The sequence below is a fragment of the Eleutherodactylus coqui genome, chromosome 6, assembly GCF_035609145.1.
Source record: "Eleutherodactylus coqui strain aEleCoq1 chromosome 6, aEleCoq1.hap1, whole genome shotgun sequence".
NCBI classification, from domain to species: Eukaryota; Metazoa; Chordata; class Amphibia; order Anura; family Eleutherodactylidae; genus Eleutherodactylus; species Eleutherodactylus coqui.
The window spans coordinates 78,688,069-78,706,634 of NC_089842.1; the positions used below are offsets into that span (position 1 = coordinate 78,688,069).

Below are 18,566 nucleotides of genomic sequence, written 5' to 3' on the forward strand. Positions count from 1 at the left end.
TGGAATCCACATGTGGGGGCCTACAGCAGATTCCGGTAGTGACCCCGTACGGCACGTAATTGTATTGCCTATGACCGCGTACTCATGCAGGCAGACATGCGCAGTACAGTTTTTTTTTGTATTTCCCACGCCGTCCCTTAGCGATGACACGGGTACCGGCAGCCCAAATGCAATGTAATTGCGTATGGGCCGTAGGAATATCTGCAACCATAGAGCACGATTGGCTTTATGGCCACAGATTCCACGGTAAAATAGAACACGCTGCGTTTTATTTTCCGCAAGCAGATTATGCAATTCCGAGCCGCTAATGTGAGCGCAATTGTGTAATCCAGTGTATTTGATTGACCAGCGTATTACCATGATTCATACAATCACGGCATCTGCAATTCAAAGCCAGTCATGTGTGACTGGCTTTAACCCCATTTTCTCCAGAGCAACACCTGTTCTTTGGAATGCTCTACCCCATACAGCTTGGAGATGGGAGTGGGAGGTTCAGATTAAAAGGGAATTTAGTTTAAGGTCATTGGCAGAGCGGAGAGCATGGGTAGGGTGGTACATAGAGACGAGGGAGGAGATATAAGGTGTTGCAGCACTGTGGAGAGCTTTATGGAGAAGAGTGAGGAGTTTAAATTGTATTCTATATTTGAAAGACAGCCAGCACTATGATTGGCACAGGGTGGAAACAGCAGTGCAGTGACTGGCACAGGGTGGAGGCAGCAGTGCAGTGATTGTCACAGGGTGGAGGCAGCAGTGCAGTGACTGGCACAGGACGGAGGCGGCAGTGCAGTGACTGGCACAGGACGGAGGCGGCAGTGCAGTGACTGGCACAGGACGGAGGCGGCAGTGCAGTGACTGGCACAGGGAGGAGGCGGCAGTGCAGTGACTGGCACAGGGAGGAGGCGGCAGTGCAGTGACTGGCACAGGGAGGAGGCGGCAGTGCAGTGACTGGCACAGGGAGGAGGCACAGGGTGGAGGCAGCAGTGCAGTGATTGTCACAGGGTGGAGACAGCAGTGCAGTGATTGTCACAGGGTGGAGGCAGTAGTGCAGTAACTGTCACACGGTGGAGGCAGTAGTGCAGTAACTGTCACAGGGTGGAGGCAGCAGTGCAGTGACTGTCACAGGGTGGAGGCAGCAGTGCAGTGACTGGCACAGGGTGGAGGCAGCAGTGCAGTGACTGGCACAGGGTGGAGGCAGCAGTGCAGTGACTGGCACAGGGTGGAGGCAGCAGTGCAGTGACTGGCACAGGGTGGAGGCAGCAGTGCAGTGACTGGCACAGGGTGGAGGCAGCAGTGCAGTGACTGGCACAGGGTGGAGACAGCAGTGCAGTGACTGGCACAGGGTGGAGACAGCAGTGCAGTAACTGTCACAGGGTGGAGACAGCAGTGCTGTGATTGTCACAGGGTGGAGGCAGCAGTGCAGTAACTGTCACAGGGTGGAGGCAGCACAGCAATAACTGTCACAGGGTGGAGGCAGCAGTGCAGTGTCTGGCACAGGGAGGAGGCAGCAGTGCAGTGACTGGCACAGGGAGGAGGCAGCAGTGCAGTGACTGGCACAGGGAGGAGGCAGCAGTGCAGTGACTGGCACAGGGTGGAGGCAGCAGTGCAGTGATTGTCACAGGGTGGAGGCAGCAGTGCAGTAACTGTCACAGGGTGGAGGCAGCAGTGCAGTAACTGTCACAGGGTGGAGGCAGCAGTGCAGTGACTGTCACAGGGTGGAGGCAGCAGTGCAGTGACTGGCACAGGGTGGAGGCAGCAGTGCAGTGACTGGCACAGGGTGGAGGCAGCAGTGCAGTGACTGGCACAGGGTGGAGGCAGCAGTGCAGTGACTGGCACAGGGTGGAGGCAGCAGTGCAGTGACTGGCACAGGGTGGAGGCAGCAGTGCAGTGACTGGCACAGGGTGGAGGCAGCAGTGCAGTGACTGTCACAGGGTGGAGACAGCAGTGCAGTGATTGTCACAGGGTGGAGACAGCAGTGCAGTAACTGTCACAGGGTGGAGACGGCAGTGCAGTAACTGTCACAGGGTGGAGGCGGCAGTGCAGTGACTGTCACAGGGTGGAGGCGGCAGTGCAGTGACTGGCACAGGGTGGAGGCGGCAGTGCAGTGACTGGCACAGGGTGGAGGCAGCAGTGCAGTGACTGGCACAGGGTGGAGGCAGCAGTGCAGTGACTGGCACAGGGTGGAGGCAGCAGTGCAGTGACTGGCACAGGGTGGAGGCAGCAGTGCAGTGACTGTCACAGGGTGGAGACAGCAGTGCAGTGATTGTCACAGGGTGGAGACAGCAGTGCAGTAACTGTCACAGGGTGGAGACGGCAGTGCAGTAACTGTCACAGGGTGGAGGCGGCAGTGCAGTGACTGTCACAGGGTGGAGGCGGCAGTGCAGTGACTGTCACAGGGTGGAGGCGGCAGTGCAGTGACTGTCACAGGGTGGAGGCGGCAGTTTGACAAAAAGATAAGCCTGGCAACTGCGTTCATAATGGATTGGAGAGGGAAAAGTATAGTGAGAGGAAGATTGATCAGTAGCAGGTTGCAGTTATCAAGCCAAGCGTGGATCAGGGCAATAATAAGAGTTTTTGATGTCTCAACAGTGAGGTAGGGGTGGAGTTGGGAGATGTTTTTGAGGTGCGGGTGACAATATTGAGGCATGTTTTCTTAGCTTTGCTTTATTATTTAGATTTATTACCAAAAATTCTTAAAAACACCTGAGAGTCTTCTCTAAATCTCATAGCTCAACACCAATCATTGAATCCATGTAACGACACTGAGCTCAATCAATAGAATATAGCAAGATTGATGACTTCCTATTGGTTCAATAATCCAAATGTGAAAATGTCTTTCTATCCAGAAATATGGGTCAAGACTCAGGAGTGGTAGTTTCTCCTTGTGGAGAGCACCCAGCAAGTGTGAGGAACCTTATAAAGCCATGCAATGCTCCTCTGGGAAGTTTGGTTCTAGCCAACCAGAAGCCTACTGTACACCAACAAAGCACAAAAACCCTATAACAGTGTCTGCACATGGTTGCCTTTTTTTCTGGGGAAGACTCTGGTTTTGGCTTTTATTCTTAGTCAATCTACAAGGCTTGTTAGAAGATCGGACATTGACTTTGTAGAAATGTTACCTTCCAATAGGTGGTTACATAGGCATTGTACCTTCTCACATTCGCTGTCCAGGAGTGTGGACAGGCTTTATCAGTTGTAAAATGCCAATTCACAAGTGGCTTCATAAATGAGGAGTAATTAAGTAGAAGCAATCTCCTGACATTAAGGGGGTATTCCTATCTTGGAGATTTGGGGGATATTCACAGGACATGGGTCCAAACTAATGTATTTAGTTCTATGGGAGTTGCGAAAGCAGCCAAGCAAGCGAGCACATCAGATGTATCCTATATGGCAAAAAATAAATAAATAGACACCCTCTTGGCATACACACAGAGAATGGGGCCCTACAGATGCATTCTGTTTTGTAGATTTGGCAGTGAAAACAGAACAAAAATGGCGACATTGTAATAGAATAATAGAATTTCACACATCAAAGTTGGTGACGCCCCCCCCCCCCCTCCCCACAATAGGTTAATGACCACAGCCCGCAGCTTTCATTATGAACCAAACACAGGGCGCCCAGCAGAAGTGCTAGTAGTAAATAAACAATGGCCCACAAGTGGTTAATGAATGGCGCAGGGTAAAGTATTGTGCACGTTCCAGACTTGGGAGAGCTCGGCTATTTACAGTATCTGCAGGAAGAATGATTTTTAAAGCTGGTCTGTTGTATTAATTATCTGCAGAGCAGCTGGATGGCAGAGAAAGTCATAGCTTAGGAAGGGCACAGCCAATTATTGCTGGACTTCATCGAAACAGTGAAAAAACTAAATCATCAGCCAGACCCCCTATGGCAAGAAGTAATGACGGGTGGAGAAAGATAGACGGCAAGACAAATACAGGGCCTGAGGGACCTCATCCTGCAGTTCCAGCAAAAATGCATCTGATTTAATGTTTCCCAGCGCCCTCTGATACGGGCATATCGTGCCCAACACCTGGAATTCTCCCACATACGGTATTCTACAAGTGATATCACCCTGTGCAACTTCTATAATTGGATGTGAGTTTTTAATCTCCTACGATCGCTAATACAGATTGTATAAGGCTGGGTTTCCACACTGCGTCGAAAAACGCATTGGATATCATGGGTGGGCGGAGTTATATAGGCATGCGGTTATCCTAACGCTTTGTAGAAGCATTGGAAGTGGAATGATATGACTCTGATACTAACTGCTGACTCTTGGATAAGGTATAAAAGGGACAGCATCCATCTGGGTGTTAGATCATCCAAAAGGTCTTTTTTAATCCACTACAGTAAAAACCAAGTATAACAAAATTTGGGGGGATATATATGGGCAAGGGCAAATTTTGGGGGAAAAGGGGCTTCTAGTTGACCAGAAACTCCCCTGCTGGCTGATGGCAACAGAATAATCCTGTTCCCTAACACACTGCTGCCGGACGCCATACGGTCTGTAGAGCGTTAGTCAGACTGCCCCCCCCCCCCCCCTTTACCTGCTCTCTCAGTATAGTGCTGTGCCCAGAGAGCAAGAGAAGAGGGGAGTCGAATTATGTGCTGTACAGCGCCCACTAGTGGTGTGTGAGGGAGGAGAATTCTGCTGGGTCTGTGACTGCAAGGGACTTTATTACAAAGTGGGGCCACGGAGGGGACAAAATGTATTAAGTAGGGACACAAAGGGAGACCATTACTAAGTGTGGCAATGAATGGGACACTTTCACAGGATAGCTACAAGCTGTCTTCCCTCTCCATGGTTAATAAGGACCTGGTTATCCACAGTTCAATGAATCCCAGAATGGGGTAAAATGAAAGTGTTGTTGAACTTGAGCCTTTATTTTACCCCAGAATTGGATTCCATGAACTAACTTTAGTAACTGGGAACTCAGAGGGGCTACTATCACTAAGTGGGGCCAGAGAGGGGTACACTTTTACTAAACTGGGCTACAAAGATGGCATGATTTCCAAGTTGGGGCACTATTACCATGTTGGGCCACGAAGCGAGCAATTACTTTGTGGGGCCCCATCCCAGCACTAGTACTATGGGGGTACTGAGAGGAGGGGTAATGGCATGATAGGGAGTGTGTACAGAGATGTGTTGTGATTGGAAGACGTCTTCATGTTGGTCTGGAACCAAACAGAAAAGAAAAGGGAACAACTGCATTCAGAGGAGAAGTCACCTGTGGTTACTGGAGGTAACTGCAATGTAATCACTATAACTGTGTAATGCTGGTATCTGACTACTACCTGGTGACTGCATTATTTAGCAGTCTCCTAAATCTGAACCTCTGTATCTAAGTGTGCCATGTTATAAAAGTACTGAGTGTTATGAGCCTAGTTCTGGGTTGTATTTGTTATATGCTTAGTTCTGATACTGTCCTTATGTTATGAGCTTGGCTCTGGAGTCGTACTTATGATTTTAGCTACATTCTGGAGCCGGTTCTCATGGCGTATTTATATCAGGAATTTGGTTGTGGTGCCATATTTGTGTTATGGCAGGCACATGTGCAAAAAAATGGCATTATTACTATTTAGCAAGCACAAAGGGGAGCGGGTGGTATTTTGCAGGGTTACAAGCGTGGCTGAATATAAAATGAAAAAGTTGCCACAGTGTATTCATTGCCCCTCTTTGGAAATCCCGCTTTAAAATTGTGTGCTGCCCCTTGATGGGTAATCCATATTCAATCAAAACATGCTGATAAATTAATAAGACAACTAGTGTGTACATGACATAAGACAGACACTTATCAAGGTGCAGCTACATGCTCAAAGGATGCTTTAATTACTAAGCAAACACCCATCTGGTCAATCAATATGCATAACATATGCCATCATGACAATAAGCATACCCATTAAATGTACAGAGATCCAGGAAGCAACTTTGGTAAATCAGCCAATCAGATCAATAGCCTCTTGGTTATCTGACCACAGAAGTCAGCCGACCGCTGTCAAAAGAGGTATAAATACATAATGGAGGAAGCCAGCAATGCCATGTATTGTAGGTCTTGTAAACTGAAGCTATGCAATAAAAGGCACGGTCAAGAACGCAGGTTAACCCCTTACTGACAAGCTTATTTCTTGTTTTAAGGACCAAGCAATTAAAATTGTCCATTGCATGAGCCAAGATGGCATGATTTCCAAGTTGGGCCACAATTGGGGCACTATTAGCATGTTGGGCCACGAAGAGAGCAATTACATTGTGGGGCCTCATCCTGGCACTAGTACTATGGGGGTACTGAGAGGAGGGGTGATGGCATGTAAAAAAACGAGTCACTAGGTGTTTTACACAGTCCACAAGCTAACATCTGGTAGGACGAATATTCCATCCAGATGCGTTTGCTAATGGTTGGCAAACTTATTCGTGAAACAGAAAGATTACTTCACGTGATATATGCCTATAGGACTAAAATGGTCCCATAGATATCCAGTTCAGAAATCAGAAGTGAAAAAAAATTGAAAAAGTTTCTCACTCAAGCATCGAAGCAAGAAACGATCTCCAAAACATTTGGACTGTGTTATACACACTGTATCTGAGTGACTAGAAGAGGAATTAATAATGTTCCCCCTAGTCCTCTGGAGTAATCCTACTCATCTTCCTGTTGCTTAAACCCATATACATATATTATATATCGCAGTCCAATCCACCAATGTGGGTAATCATGTGTATGCACCGGAGTTATGTGATATAGTATTGGATAGGGTAAAATAAAAGACTTCGATCTACACTGCTATTCAGTTCTTTAATTACGTGAGTTCGACGCGTTTCCGTTTTTACAACTTCATCAGAAACCGATATATAGGCTATAGCTTCATAAATCGAATAGGGGCAATCACCCCTTCTATGCTTTAGCTAACTTGATAGTAGTCTAGGCACAATAACCCTCAATTAATCGCTAAACTAGTAGCCTAAATGGTGTAAAGATACAAAATAAAATAAAATAAAAAAACAGCGGAGAGAAAGGATAAAGCCCCCTGCCCTGATGGTAGGCAGGAGATCTACCAAAAAAGAAAACCATATACTCAGTCATTAAATAATTGGGCATAGCAATAAATAGGGAAATTCCTTCTAGCAGTAAAATACATTATCTGCATTACTATATGCGGCATAAAAACCAAAAACTGTATAAACACTTAAAGTTAGATCCAAAGTTGGTAAGAGAAAAAAAAAAAAAAGCACATCGCTTCCATGGGTAGCGACTCCAGTAAAGGTAAAGAGCCAATATAAAAGACAAATAGCTCGCTCACCTTATTATGTGCACAAAGCACACCATCTATGAAGACTTTGCAGCACACCCTGTGATATTTTCAATCACCAAGTAAGGACCTCTGACACGTTCAGAGCAGACCGACACCACAACTTCATAGCGGAGATGTGCTCCCCCATGGATATGAAAGATGGAATAGTAATAGGAATATCAATATTGTCTTCTCCAGGCCAAGATGAGGTATAATCAGTTTACTGATGTCCAGAATAATGTGTTTCTGAGTGACAAGCCCCTTCTTCCAATCACAGACACAAATAAAACAGCAGCAACAAGGGAGCTTGTGTTCAGAAATCTGAATAGTCTCCCTTAATACACCAACATCAACACTATCTAGATAGGCTCACCATGGAGAATCGCGACATGCCGCGATTTGAATCCCGCGAGTGGAGAATCGCTATGATTCTCCGCTCGTGGACAGCGGTGCTGCGGTATGGAAAGCGTTCACTGCGCTATCTGTGGCCAGATTACACCATGAGTAACGCAATGAACTATCGCCTGTGGACAGGCAGCCTAAATTAGAGAAATAACTAGGTGGCATTTTGGATATACATCGATGCATTCATTTCTATGGGGCAGACAGAGATAGGAGAACACAATGCTCGGGTAGGTGTTTGCGCTGTTGTGTGCAATGGGGCGCTGTTGTGCATGTACGGCCGGCGGCCCCATTCTCCACAACACTACAGAAATGAAGGCCTGTATCTTCAACTGTGAAATAGGCAAGACCCGGGTACCCCATTCTCGAGATTAGTGAGGGTCCCAGCAGTCCGACCCCCACCAATCTATCAGTTTTCACCCATAAGCGGATTGGGGAAATCTTAAAAAACATCCTATAACTGAAATACCCTTTAACTGTTGTACAAAAGGCGTTCCCCAGGCATCCTTCACAACCAGGTACATCCATCTGATCTAAAGATGGAGTAACACGATTCATCACTCCACAGAACCTTCTTTCATTGCTCAATTGTCCAATGATGACGCTCCTTGCACTATTGTCAACGGGCCAATGCATGGATATCCAATAGTGTGCAATTCCCATTACAACCCATGGCCGACACCTCCAAGGGTCTGCATTGTATGTAGTATGGTTTAGGACACAAAACATGCTAAAACACGATCCGTTCGGCTGACTGGAGTGTCCGAATACTTTTGGTAGGATGGTGTAAGCTCTCTTTTTTGTGGTTTTATGTGTGGCTGTGATTTGAAGAAGCAGCTTGCTGCTCCGAAACGTGTAATTCTTGTGCCCCTGGCAGCAGACTCCTGTAGTTATAACTGAGTTAAAGAAGGGTCCTTATTAGAGATGAGCGAGCATACTCGCTAAGGGCAATTGCTCGAGCGAGCATTGCCCTTAGCAGGTACCTGCCCACTCGAGAGAAAAGGTTCGGGTGCCAGCACGGGGGAGCGGTGAGTTGCGGCAGTCAGCATGGGGGAGCGAGAGGGAGAGAGATCTCCCCTCCGTTCCTCCCCGCTCATCCCCGCAGCTCCCTGCCCGCTGAGCGGGCAGGTACTCGCTAAGGGCAATACTTGCTCGAGCAATTGCCCTTGGCGAGTATGCTCGCTCATCACTAGTATTTATCAAACTTTTGTCCAGTTAGAATCTGAAGTTAGTATACCTTGTCGGTCTCTGATTTACTAGTACCGTCTTAGTTTTCTGTATGTCCACACGGAACAGATTTGCTGCAAATAGTTTTACACCCTCATTAAGTTTGCAGAAAAAAATAAAAATTTAATGAGAAGAGGGAAAGGGAAGGTATCTTTATTTTTTTTTACTTTCTGAGATCTTGCAGTCCTTCTGAACAATTCAGTCTAAATTTTGTCAGTTCTGGCAAGCAGGGCTACTGTTTTGGCACCAAAAAACTGCTATTTAAATTAAGGTTTGGTAGGCCACAGCCTCTTTGAGTGCAGTCCGTGCGCTTGTTAGGCTTCGGCCAATATAGTCTGATTGTGGCTTTTATACACACATAGTAAATTACTTTGCCTTTATTATGTACACTTAGGTATACATTTTTTTTCTCTTCTCTCTGCTTCTGATAAATATTCTTGTATTTCAGATCTCAGCTGAAGGATTCGGCAACAAGGATTCAGGAGGAAGAAAATCGACCTCCAAGCGAAGGCGTCTATACTGAAGGGATTGCGATAATCCTCTCACGGATAGCTATGAATATACAACATGCCTGGGTTGTCACCCGCAGAATCCTTCAGAACCATCCTTAAGTAATCTTTAACCAAAATTACTATGTCTATTATGTGCAGAATTACATGAAGGAGTAAAAAGACTGTGTTTCGCACCCGTCAAAGTGCCCTAAACACTGCTCTAAGCAGCAGGCTTGGTCTGTTCCTTCATCGGAGGAGAAGCTCCAGATAATGGACAATATATATTCTGCATCCTCAGAAGAGGAGTAAGGGCAGACCTACTTCCTTGTAGATAAGATTCAGAAGCTGTTAAGGGACATCAAGTCAAGGTACCAGAATGATTACCAAGAGAGAGCTTAAAAATCCATCACAAGGGGCCTAGGGCATTGAAGAAGGCTATGATGGCTAAATGAAGACATCTGGAAGAAGGGCCGTCACTCTCAAGATTTAAGAACATCCTTCCCATTAAGAAAGACCAGTTTAAGTAATGGGGCCTTCTACCTAAGGTCAACATGGCAGTAGCCAAATGGTCTTGATGCACTGTCGTCCTGATGGAGGATGGTTCAAATTTGCAAGATTCCATTGATAAGCAGACAGATTATGCACGTAGGAGGAGATACTCTGTGGCCTCTACGCAGTGTTTTGTAGTTACACCTTCAAATGAAGGTTATTTTTCAAATCCAAAAGTATATTAAATGTTAGAATTTCTAGAAATGACATTCTGGCTGCATATAGTTCAGTAAACCCGGCCATAGATTTCTTGTGCGATTATACTTCTCAACAGGTTACGCTTTTGGCCAAAGCTATGCACCTATCCACTGCGGTGCAACAGTTTTATGGCTTAAGCCCTGGGGGGCTGATATCTCTGGCTACTCTAGAATTTGCTTTGAGACAAGAAGACTCTTTTAGTTCAAGTTACATAAGATCATGTCATCAATATGAAGAAAAAATCCCTCCCTCAGTCCTTTGGAGGTATAGGTAGGTCATCTAGGAGAGGGAGAACTCCACAAACACCCTACCAGCTAGAACTCAGTGCTACAAAGAATCCATTTCCCAAAGAAGTGGTGATAGGTGCGCCAGTGGCAGTCATAATCACAAGAAACCCAAGTTCTGATGGCCGAAGATTCTCCTGTCGAAGGTAGTCCCTTTCCTTAGATGAGTGGGTTTCTTCTGTTCCGGAACCCTGGGTCCTAAGTATCATCCATTCAGGTTACTCTATAGATTTTACAAGTCTTCCACTGGATAAATTTGTTCAGACTAGCTTTTTTTAATCCAGTGGAAGACTTGTAAAATCTATAGAGTAACCTGAATGGATGATATTTAGGACCCACGGTTCCGGAACAGAAGAGACCCACTCATCTAAGAAAAGGGACTACCTTTGACAGGAGAATCTTTGGCCATTAGAACTTGGATTTGTTCAGACTAGCTTTTTTTAGAAGAAGGGCTAGAAAGTTCCATCTTGGAGTATTTATAGAAAGGAAGCCATACCCATTACCAAAAGAAAAAAAACGGGCATATGCATTTGTAGTACTTAAACCTTCAGGGAATTGAGGATGATCATTGACTTGAGAAATCTCAATCATCATGCTCAGAAGAAATTGCATATGGAGATGATCAAGTCGGTTTTCACCATTCTACTGCCAAAAAGCTATATGGTCATGTTAAACTTGTCATGTTATCACATCTCTATAACACACTCTCGCAGGAAATATTTAAGAATTGTGGTCCGGCTCAGAGGTTGAGTTAGACAGCTGCAGTTCATCATCCTTCTCTTCAGGATATCTTCTACCCCTTACAGCTTTACAGAGGTAATATTTGCAGGGGTGGCAGCGATCAGAACTCAAAGGCTATCCACTGTACTGTACCTGGACGATTGGTTTGTGAAGATTCTTATAAACCATATGTATGTTGTGCTCTTATTTCTCCAGTAGCTCAGCTGGAGTACAACTTAGAAGTCAGACAAGGTTCAACTCAAAGGTGGAAAAATTCAGTTTTTTGTATCAAGAGGATAATCCCTTGACAGTGGATGGATGCTTTGTCCATTCCATGGAGGTTTAAGCTGGCTTGTATATTTATTCCAATTTTATTGATAGCAAGAGTACTAATAAAATTCGGGCAAGACCAAGTCCCAATAACCGCCATCATATAATTCTGGCCAAAGAGGTTGTAGTTTTCACAACTCGTACAGATGAGTCAAGAGTGTTATAGAAGGCCTCTCCCGGTAAAATTCCAGATATCCTCTATGTCCGCCTTTTTAGGCAGACCCATCTCCCAGGGTCCACTAGTAAATTGGGTTGTCAAGGGCTCCAACAGACTGAGATCAGCTGTCCTCAAACCCATACTGCAGTGGGATCTGCTGGTCCTCCTGAAGGGCCCAAGCTCACTGCATTTTGGGCCTTTGTGTGAGATTGGCCACAAGTATCTCTCCCTTAAAATTTCATTTCTATTAGTCATAACATTGGCTAAGAGGATAGGAGAACCTAAGGCTCTGTCTGTTTTTGATCTGCATATCAATTTTCTGGTCCTGTTGAAATTGTTACCAACATTCACTGCAAAAGTTCCCGCTTTCAAAAATGACTACCAAGTTATTTCCCTTCCTATTTTCTACCCAAACCCCTCTTTGGATGAAAAGCATAAACTTCATTAACTTGACCTATGTAGATAGGTCAGGAAGGTGGAGAATCTTCCGATTCTTTTTATCTGGCAAAAATAAGAGCCTTTAAGCTTCCAAACTTAATTTCAGTAGGTAAATTAAAGAAACTATTCATCTTTCTTTTGTGTCCCAGTTTGGATCCACTGTTGGTTAAGGCCCATTCTACTCATGCAGTTTCCACTTCATGTGCAGAAAGCAGTCCGATTCCCTTGGATCAGGTTTGGAATGCATTGTGTTGGAGCTCATACAGTACATTCATCAACCATTAGGAGGCTGAATTCTTGGTTTTAGGAATGTACAGACTGACTTAAAACTTTATTTTGCTGGAGCACCATCCTTATGGGGTTACTTCTTGCAGCATCCTCACCATAGTGCTTCTGGTAGAATGTATGGGAAGTTTTCCCTTACTCCTAACAGCAGCACACACTTCTTATCCTAATATTTAAATTCTTCTTTATAATAAAATCACAGAGATGAGAGAAAAAATGTACAAAGACATAACTCACAGAAAAAGAAGCCAAATATGCATCACCAGACACACTGCAGGGCAGGCTCAATCACCATATTCCCCAGTAGCATGCAGAAAACCAGATTGCAATGTGAAAGAGCTAAATGTTCATGTGCCAACTAATATGCAGCCAGCCACTCAACTCAACCGAAATTAGTGAAGGGGTAACTGCAGACAACATAGTCCGCACATATGAACTGATACCAAGGATGCCAGCCATATATAAGTGCGCTGCACCATACAGAAATACAATGGCTACTGGCAAAGCAGTGGATCGCCACAGTGCGCCACACTGGCATGATATCCTGGGCTCCCCCAGCATCCATGCAAAAAAAAAAAAACACTGATAAATGCGGTTGTTAGTTTGCATTTTACCTGCCACATGAAGATTTCGCTCTCTCATATTGCAATCTGGCTTTCTGCATGCTACTAGGTTATACGTGATTGACCCTGCCCTGCAGTTTACCAGGTGATGCGTATTTGGCTTCTTTTTCTGTGAGTTACTTCTTTATAACATGCCGGGGACGGGGTTTGTATGAACCTATGAAGGCTAGGGGACTGGCCTAACCGTATCACTAGATAATCTTAAATGTTCTAGAAACACATCACCACATTACAAGGCGTTTATCAAAATGGTGACTTTCCGTTCTCAGCTCTGCAGGGTTGGATACAAGCGGCTACATCAGGGACATTCATGCTGCAGAGTCAGGGCTCTTTCACACGAGCGTATATCAGCCACCGTTTTCACGACCGGCCGGTATGCGCTACGATGTGAGGTGTAAAAAAACTCGTTAATTCGCGCACAAATCTAAGGTTTGTGCATCTGTTCAGACAGCATGGGCCCTCTGCGCATATACACCGAGGCCACCATGCTGTCGCTCCTTCTCTCCCCCTCACTGGCTCACCTCCTCTCCCCTCCGGCTAATTGCAATGGGAGGAGGTGGGACACTAAGCTCCCGCCCCCTCCCCTTGTCCACAGCCAACAATGGGAGGAGGCGGGATGGTGCGGCATTTAGCTCCACCCCCATCCCCTCCCATTGCAATCAGCTGAAGAGGAGGAGAGAAGAGGAAAGGAGTTTAGCAGTCACGCTGCTAAACTCCCTGCAACCTCCCTTCTCCGGCCTCTGTCATGGGCTCCCATAAGAGCCCATGCAGCGGCCGACGTATTCCGGCCCAAAAGATAGTTCCAGGACTATCTTTTGGGCCCAACGTAAAAACGCCCAGCGCTATATTGGCCGGCCGGGTGCTTTTATGTCGCGGGAATACGGCCATGTGATCTGATGGATTGGAATCCAATGCATTAGATCGTAGCGTATATGGTCTGACCGTGAAATCGTCGGCCGATATACGCTCATGTGAAAGAGCTCTCAAGGTGAGGTTATAGGTGGAGGTATAACGGTGAATAAATGTGAGCTTAGTGTCCTTGCCACATTATTGTGTTACTTTCCTTTAACAAGTTACCAGTCCTCACAATCACTTCCGTTGCCAATACTTTCTCACTGGACCCTGAAGTGTCACCTGAGCTTATGGCATTAACCCTTTCCAATCCAATTTGTATCCTGGTTTTCCTAGGGGGCTTACTCTTTTTCTACCGTTATACAACGGCGCTACCTGCTGGCTAAAGCCAGTACTACATGAGGTGACATGTTGGATAGGCTCCGACAGCATAAAGGCTGGCAATATACATTAAGAGAACCCCGAAGGACATCTTCCAACATCAGAGCTGTACAGTCTTAAATCATAATGTCTTCAGACGTCAGGCAGAGGATTGGAAAGGGTTAATCACCGAGTGTAAACCAAGCAAACACTAAATGGATGAAAAGTACAGCAAATTGAATTATATGTCAGTGGAGTCATAGACAGTCGGACTGTCAGATATATGGCATATATGCTACCATCAGTCACTTGTCCATGCAGGGAGGGGCCCAATCATATAGGGACTCCAGCGACCAATCTAGCCGATTTGTGGTTAGTCAAACGGGAGTTCATGATGTGCCAATAACGGAACTAAATGGGTCAGCTCATATGACAATCATCTAGTCTGTAGGTAAAACGGAGCTAAATGAAAAAACATATCTGCAACTGGGCTAAAAGTAAACACCCCACAGCATTCATCTCCATCTCTTCGAGGAGGTTCAATATCCTCTGTTTAGAGACTCTTCATGTTCTGCCTTCTATAGGTCAGTTCTAATTAGGAGCATAGATCAATATCCTGAGCAGAAAAACGATGATCAGGATCCTCGTTCATCACCTCTTCTTACATACACTTTTGTCAAAAAAATAAATAAAAATCAAGCGCCTAGAAGAAGTTGCCTATTTGCTGCAAAACTCGGCATGCAGTTACATCTCAGACAGATATGCAAATGTTTAGAGCTGTAGGGTGATTAGATGAGCAGTCTTGTCACCCTAAAAGTGGTTTTAAAAAGACTCTCACTTGTGTGCAGTGGACTCTTTCTCCGCTTCTGTAGAGCTTGTTGACCACTTGATGCCTCTATGATGCAATCAAAGAGATTTTTGCCCAGTTAGCAGGGTTTGGGAAGGGGTGCATCATTGGAATGCGAGAAGCTAAATGGTCATATCATCGAATTTCCTACTACCTGGGCCGTTCTGACCAGACTGTTAGGAGGTGTTGGGACCAGTGGATGTGTGAGGACATGAACTCAAAGCAAGCTGTCTCAGGACTCACCCGACAGACCACTAGTAGGACTAGTAGGGGAAGGGGGGGGGGGGGGAATCGTCTGATCATCCGACAAGCACGAAGAGCTCCAACTGTTTCATTGTCCGCCATCCAGAGACAGGGGGCGCCATGGTTACAGGCTTCTGTGTCTGTCGGAACCATTTTTAGAAGGTTGTCAGAAGGACATTCAGTCACACAGCACCCATTACATTCACTGCCTTTGACACCCACTGTTGCCTCTTTTTGCGGGGGTGTCGTCAACAATGAAGCTGGACTGCTACAGAATGGTTGTCTTTAGCGACAAATCGAGGTTTAGTTTTGGCACTGACGACAGCCGTGTTCATATCTGGAGACCTCGGGGTGAGCACCTAAACCCTGCCTTTGTTTTGGAGCGGCACACTGCCCCCACTGCTGGTGTGACACCCTGGGGGGCCATCACATATATCAGTCGGTCACCCCTATGGTAGTAGTGGTACAAGGGACAATGACAGCTCAGCGATATGTTCAGGACATGAGTTGTCTTTCACGGCAGGGCTTTTAAAAGGCATTTTCCAGCAAGATAATACTCAGCCGCCCACAGCAGGGAGTCACAGGAATGTCTCCACAACATTGTCACACTTCCGTGTTCTGCCCCGTCACCAGATTTATCTCTAGTAGAACATGTATGAGACCATCTGGAACGCCAACTTTGACAGTCTACAAATTTGCTGGAGGCGCAGTTATGTCTGATACGCCGTAGGATACCATACTAAACCTGTATGCCTCTATGTCTACCCGTATCACATTTTGTATCCAAGCTAGAGGCGGCCCAACAGGGTACTAGATAATAAATTATTATTCTGCTCTGATATTGTAATCACTTACGTATATCAATGTTACAATCACAAATACAAAGTTTCATTTGATTCCGATAACTCCTTCTAGATGCTTACATTTCTTTTGACAGGGAGTGTATATATCCGGAGTGTTTGGTTATCTACAATGTAAAAATTCTCAGACAGCAGAGGCTGAAATGGAAGTTCAGAGGAAACTACAAATCTTGCAGAGTGTTCTTTATCCACCTGACCAGGTTCATGTCCAATCTCCTGTTGATGAGGGCGCCGCAGAGATTAAGGTACTATTACTGCTGAGAGACTCCGCTCGCTTAACAGCTACCTTCATATCCAGCACAGAAGATCCATGGTACAACTCTAAAGCAGCAAAATCCCAGCCTTTTCCCTGTCTTATTATCTGGAGATTTCTTGAGCATTAGAAGCTACGTGTGCATTTTACCAGGAACACAGAGTCATCATTTAACCTCCCAACCGCCTGGATTTGGATGTTGTGCCCTGGGAAGCCTTAGCAATATAGATCGGAGAATCCAGCAGCGGTAACATATTGAAATGACAGCCTCGCTGTATACTTTACTACAGATGCAGGAAAATGAGCATACACTCTTTTATCCTGCAGCTATATACTAAGAATTAAACCAAAAGCAACTAGCATGAAAGAGAAAAGAATCCAGAGTTACAACGGAGTTCCAATAACATATTTTGTCTTTATTAGAAATGGATACAAACTGTCAGTAGAAGGGACATCTACCACAGCGCTTGCGCATATCACTTTTTTCATAGGTTAGGAGTAAGCTGAACTACCTAAATAGGTAAGCCTTTACGGCTGATTTTCCTTGTACAGACAGTTTTTAGCCATTTCTAATATAAATATAAAAATATTCTATTGGTATTCTGCCTTGATGTTGGACATTTTTCTCTTTGATGCTTGTGGTGGACCATGCTTCTTGAGCCTGTCCTGGTGTGGAGAGGGGATCTGTGGAGGTGCTGAACTGACCGTTTTTTGTTTGTTTGAATCATATAAGACCCCTGGAAATTGATGTTCTGACATGTGAAGAAGACAAAAGAGGTCTCTCAAATCCTGTAAGTGCAACTTCCTGCAGAATTCTTGGGGAGAACAAATTTAAGTCTAATCACGATGATGTTGCACACAATGAAGAGGTCATAATCATGACTGTCACAATTAGTGCATTTCAAACTGCAGTTAGACAAATTATCTACAAATAGAAAAAATTTAAGGACTGTTAGTACTCCCCTTGGAAATAGGCATCCTGTGAAAAACACTCCAAGAGCACAAGATGCAATTCTGAAAGGTGAAGAAGAATCCAGGGGTAAGAGCCAAAGACCTACAGAAGACTCTACAAACTGCAAAATCCTCGGTTCATGTATCTACTATTAGAAAAACACTGAACAAGAATTATGCTCTCGGAAGGACACCACAAAGGAAGCCGATGCTGTCCAAAGAAAAACCATTGCGGCCCAGCTCAAGTTTGCCTGAGGGCCTGGATGGCTTGTGATGACTGAGTGATGAATGCTAAGATCTATCAAAACATTTTACAAGATAATTTATGGGCCACAAAGACTGAAAAGACCTTGGGTGATGCAAAAGGCAACCAAAGCACACTAGCAAACCAACAAGAGAATAGCTGAAAAAGATTTGGGTTTTGGAATCAACGAGTCAGAGTCCAGGCCTTAAAGTGACCCTCTGGTCCTGGTCAAAGGTGGCCGCACTGCTTTTTTGACTACATGATGCACGCTGTGCATTAGGTAGTCGAAGACAATACACTTGGCTCTGACTATTCAGCATTGCTAGAATGTAGTGTCTTAGACTAATGATGTCAGTCAGAAAAGCGGAGCAGCCATCTTTGTCTGTCTAGGACTGAAGGGTCGATTTAAACCTATCGAGATGCCGTGGCATGAAATGAAATGGGTGTGCATGCACGGCATCCCAGCTATACTGATGAACTGAATGGTTCGAAATTCCTTGTCAACATTGTATAAGTCTTCTTTGCAGCTACAGGAAATGTTTGTTAGAGGCAATTACTGCTAAATGGGGACTCTAAAAGTTACTTACTTTTTCTTGCAACTGTATCTAGATTAACGAAAGACGACCAGATGTAAGCCCTCCCGCTGCCCCAGCACACACCAGCATACCCAAGTCAAAACTCAATGTCAAGATGATAATACAATACAATGGTTGAACAAAGTTCCTAAAGAGCAGGGACCGCAGCCCCATCCAACTAAAGGTATATGATGCCACAATCCCAATCCATGCACACTCATTTATCATCCAAAAGGTAGTAAGGGTTCTTTCACCCCGACAGATTTTATGTCAGGAACAAGCCGATAAGACGTTTTTGAAAGTCAATTGGAGGTCGTTCGGCTCCATTTATATGGAGTGATAAGGGCTCCTGTATATGCCTGAACGATCAATAGTACAATTGCTTAGGCATACAT

The 18,566-nt window shown here is 45.2% G+C and overlaps 2 protein-coding genes across 7 annotated transcripts in view; one reads left to right on the forward strand and one right to left on the reverse strand.

Moving 5' to 3' along the window:
- LOC136632264 (protein CEPU-1-like) overlaps nt 1–10,158 on the forward strand; it is a 659,300-nt gene extending 649,142 nt beyond the window's left edge. For all 3 annotated transcript variants that reach the window (XM_066607021.1, XM_066607025.1, XM_066607027.1), the window contains one exon: nt 9,360–10,158. In XM_066607021.1, the coding sequence (XP_066463118.1) occupies nt 9,360–9,370 (11 nt within the window). In that variant the 3' untranslated portion in view covers nt 9,371–10,158. The remainder of the gene's footprint in view (nt 1–9,359) is intronic.
- LOC136632266 (opioid-binding protein/cell adhesion molecule homolog) overlaps nt 1–18,566 on the reverse strand; it is a 348,157-nt gene that overhangs the window by 57,455 nt on the left and 272,136 nt on the right. The gene's annotated exons all lie outside the window — the stretch shown is intronic.